This window comes from Mastomys coucha, unplaced genomic scaffold (genome assembly GCF_008632895.1).
Source record: "Mastomys coucha isolate ucsf_1 unplaced genomic scaffold, UCSF_Mcou_1 pScaffold14, whole genome shotgun sequence".
Taxonomy (NCBI): domain Eukaryota; kingdom Metazoa; phylum Chordata; class Mammalia; order Rodentia; family Muridae; genus Mastomys; species Mastomys coucha.
In genome coordinates this window covers 13,141,361-13,145,433 of record NW_022196896.1, presented here as the reverse complement: position 1 = coordinate 13,145,433, position 4,073 = coordinate 13,141,361, and the positions used below count along the sequence as shown (strand labels likewise).

General features: G+C 43.3%; 1 protein-coding gene across 3 annotated transcripts in view; it reads right to left on the bottom strand.

Moving 5' to 3' along the window:
- Positions 1-678: 678 nt before the first annotated feature.
- Klhl32 (kelch like family member 32) overlaps positions 679-4,073 on the bottom strand; it is a 231,450-nt gene continuing 228,055 nt past the window's right edge. For all 3 annotated transcript variants that reach the window (XM_031366486.1, XM_031366485.1, XM_031366487.1), the window contains one exon: positions 679-995. In XM_031366486.1, the coding sequence (XP_031222346.1) occupies positions 834-995 (162 nt within the window). In that variant the 3' untranslated portion in view covers positions 679-833. The remainder of the gene's footprint in view (positions 996-4,073) is intronic.

Below are 4,073 nucleotides of genomic sequence, written 5' to 3'. Positions count from 1 at the left end.
CTGGTGTTCCTGCTTAGGATGGGTGCAATGCTTCCCAGTGCTCTCAGACTCCTTTATCCCACAGGACCGTCTCAACATTCCATCTCAAAATTTATAAACTTGGAAATAAAATGGTTCAGTTACAAGGCTCTAAAGATAGCAAAACACTTTAGAATGTAAGTAACATTCTCTTTTAACCTTAGGCAAAGTTCTAAGCATTTGCCAAATCCTTGTGGCAGTCTTTTTAGTTAATGTGGAAATGAGTGATTATCCTCTTCCAAGGGTGAGAAATCTAGCCCTATAAAGTTCTGATACAAGGACAGAGTAACCAAGGTTGGAAAGCTAACTTTTTCAAGTCCTTTACTCCTATCACCTTGAATGAAATATGGCACTTATATGATGTCATCCCACTGAACTTCTGCTGAGCAGAGCTGCAGAATGTGAAGTTTAAAAAATGACACGCTGATGTTTGAGTAATAAAAAGGCATAAGTACAGAAGATTATGAGAAAACCGATGCATTGCGTGTAAGGTGCCTTACTGACAGTGTCACATGATCCCAGATGGCACTAGCTAAGACGGGTACAAACAATGTTTTAAGGAGCCACAAAACAATAACGTGCCATAGGATGGCACTAATGTGCACCACAAAAGTCATACATCTTGTATGTTCACATACACTGAAAGAAGTGACAACATTCTCCATAATATGTTTTAGAAAATTATTCATTTTTTGCTAGTATTTAGCACAATTTTAGACCTATAAGAAAAGACAGGGAAGCATTGAGCACTGGGGATGTTCGTGCTCTGTCTCATTCAGTCTTTTGTTGGTGCTGTCTAACAGAGTGCTGGCTCATCAGACAGTGCCGATCCGGTGGTGAGGCACTTGCAGAGTCTGAAGGTTGGGGCACGTGAAATACGGAGCCGGAAGGAAACATGCTGCTATTCCATTCGAAGCAAAGGGAAGTGTAGGTCCGTAGAACACCTCCTCTTTGCCTTCTCTGCTTACATCCAATACCTACACCAAAAGAGGAAGAAGGATTACTCAAAAATACATAAGGATGGAAGAGGGCCCCCCTTAGGCATTATTTGCTTACTGGATACATGTGTTGCTTTTCTGATGTTGTGATAAGTTATAACCAAAGGAATCATGACAATACCCTCTCCAGGCTTGCAGCCTGCAGACCAGTCTTAGGGAGGTATTTCCTCGATTGAAGTTCCCCTTGTAAGGTAACTAGCTTGTGTCAAGTTGTCCAGAAAACAAAACAAAACAAAAACAAAAACCCAGTACAGCTGACCCCCTGTCAACTTGACATACAAACACAGCAGTAGCTAACTATACTTCCTATCATTTTCATCCATAAGATCTCATATTAATACCAATACAAAACACATTCCAAACTTTTAGAGTCCCACAGTCTTTAAAAATTCAAGCCCTTTCAAAGTTCAGTCTCTTTATAGAAACACCCCCAAATCTCACAGTTGGAAAGCCTCACTAAAATATCCAAAGCTTCCGTGGGTTCCTGTAAAATCAAACCAAGTTAAACACTGTCTTACTCCAAGGAGAAGACCCCAGGCATAGCCACACTCAGATCATAGCAAAACATGCCTGATGTCAGTGACCGAAGATCATCTACGTTTCAAAGGGTTCCATATCTCTAGCTCTGATATTTGTAGCACGGGCTGCCTCCACTGTACAGTTTCTGCCATCCTTAGAACTCATCTAGTACTGGCATCTCTAAAATGCTAGGGTTTCCACTGCCACTTGGCTATACCTCTTCTGGACTCTCTTACTCTGCCACATGGTGCCAGGCTTCAACTTCTCTCCATGACCCCTTCAGTCCTGGGGCTTCCAGAGTAGCTGAGGCTGCACCATCACCGCTCCTGGCCCCTCACAGGCAAACAAAGCTCAGCTACTCTCAGTGACCCCTTATGCCTTCAGAACCAGTACCACCTGAGAACCTTACACATTACCAAGGTCAGCTGCCAGTATGAGGTACAGTCTTGTTATCCCCCCACCATTCCCCCCCACACACATACACCCCGCCCAAGACCACAGCTTCTGTTTGCTGACTCCAAGGGAACACTTCGCAGATTTCACCTTGATGATGCTAGTCTCTTCTTAATTGCCACGAAAGAGCTCCAGCTAACCAGGGTCCATTGTCCCAGAAAAGCAAAGCTTCACACGACTGGCTCTGGTCTCTTTTTAATCTTCATCCCCAGCTGACCAGAACCAGGAATCCTGAATTGAAAATGTCCAATGACTTGAGGGAGTCTTTAAGGGACTCCCAAACTTCCCAAGGTCTATTTATTACCTGTGTTACACTCAAGTTTATCCTCTTAGCTTCCATAACAGATCTCTAAGCAAAAAAAGTTCAAATACCACATTTCTCCTGAAAACGGGTGTTCAGTTCTGTCACAGCAATAGCCCCTGCACCTGGTAGCAATCTCTGTCCTAGGGTTTCTATTACTGTAGTAAAACACCATGACCAAAGGTAATCTAGGGAGTGAAATTTATTTCAGCTTACAACTCTTAGGTCAGTCACTCTCCATCACTGAGGGAAGTCAGGCCAAGAACCTGAAACCATGAACTAAAGCAGAAATCATGGAACAATACAACTTATTGGCTGGCTTGCTCCTGTGGCTTGCTCGGCCCGCTTTCTCCTGCTCCCCAGTTCAGGAGTGGCACTGCCCAGAATGGGCTGGGCCCTCCCACACCAATCACTAACAAAGGACAATGCCTGCCAGGCTTGCCTACAGGCCAGGCTTATGGAGCTGTTTTCTCGGTGGGCGTTCCCTATTCTCAACTTTAGCTTGTGTCAAGGTGACAAAACAAAGCACCACCTTCTCACACCTCTTCTGCCTCAGCTCCCTGCCCCTCCTCCTGTGGAATATCAACTTACCTCTGTGTCTTAGACAATTGATCACGTGGAAAGATGAACTCTTTCCCCAATAACTGAACCATGATTCTTATTCCTTTTTTTGCTTTAAAGCCCTTAGTTGTTTCAACTACTCGTCCTAAGAGATGCCTTCAACCTACTGCCCCTCCCTGAATGCTTGGGTATTTTTCCTGCTATCGGTGTAGTCATATGGCATGCTCTCCTCAGGTCTCTATTATCAACAGCTTTTTAAAGCTTTTTAAAGGAAGATACCCAGAATAATGGTTCTCAACCTGTAGGTCTCAACCCTTTGGGGGGGGGCACGTTATCAGATATTCTGCATAATCAGATATTCATATTACATTACAGTTCATATCAATGACAAACTTACAGTTATGAGGTAGTAACAAGGTAATTTTATGCTTGGAGGTCACCATACCATGAGGAACTGTATTAAAGGTTGCAGCATTTCAACCTTACTACCCTAGATGAAAACAGCCACCTCTTGTGTAGCAGGTTCCTCCATGGTTAAAACCTTCCATCTTGGAAGGGAACTTCTTCAGACATACAATATGAAAGGGAAGTGAAACAACGGGATATTTTAGGAAACAGTGTTTACACAGAGAGGAAACAACAGGATGTTCTAAGAAGAGGTGAAGTACTCCATCCAGCAGGGTAGCTCCTAACACAGGAAGGAAACAACTCTCACAAGCTTCAGGAAGTCCCTTAAACTGACCTGATTCACTAATCCTCTGTGAGTCACTCTTTAAGCTGAGCTACAAAGAAGATGCTCAGACAAGCTGAGCTGCTTAGAAGAGACTCAGCCCCAGCACCCTGGAAGAAGCAGAGAGCAGTCAGACTGCCTCAATGAAGACAAACCAAACAAACTGGAAGTCTCCTACTGAGGAACTCCGAAGGAATACTACCTAACATGTTGAAGTGACACAGCCGTGTGAGTCTTCTGCTCCTGTAAGTAATCCCTCGCCCAGATTCCTGTAACTAATCCTAATAAAACTAATCTCAATAAAACTCACCAAGTTTGACTTTGGTGTTATCTGTACTTTGAGCTGCCATTAGTTTCCCATCTAGGGTGAGTTGACTTTTGTTCTCATCTCCTCGCAAAAACAATTACAATCTTCTTAAATCAAATGGCCTTATTTGCAAGCATTCTCTAAAACAGCTTTGTTTTCTGGGCATCTCTCTTTTTTTTTTTTTTT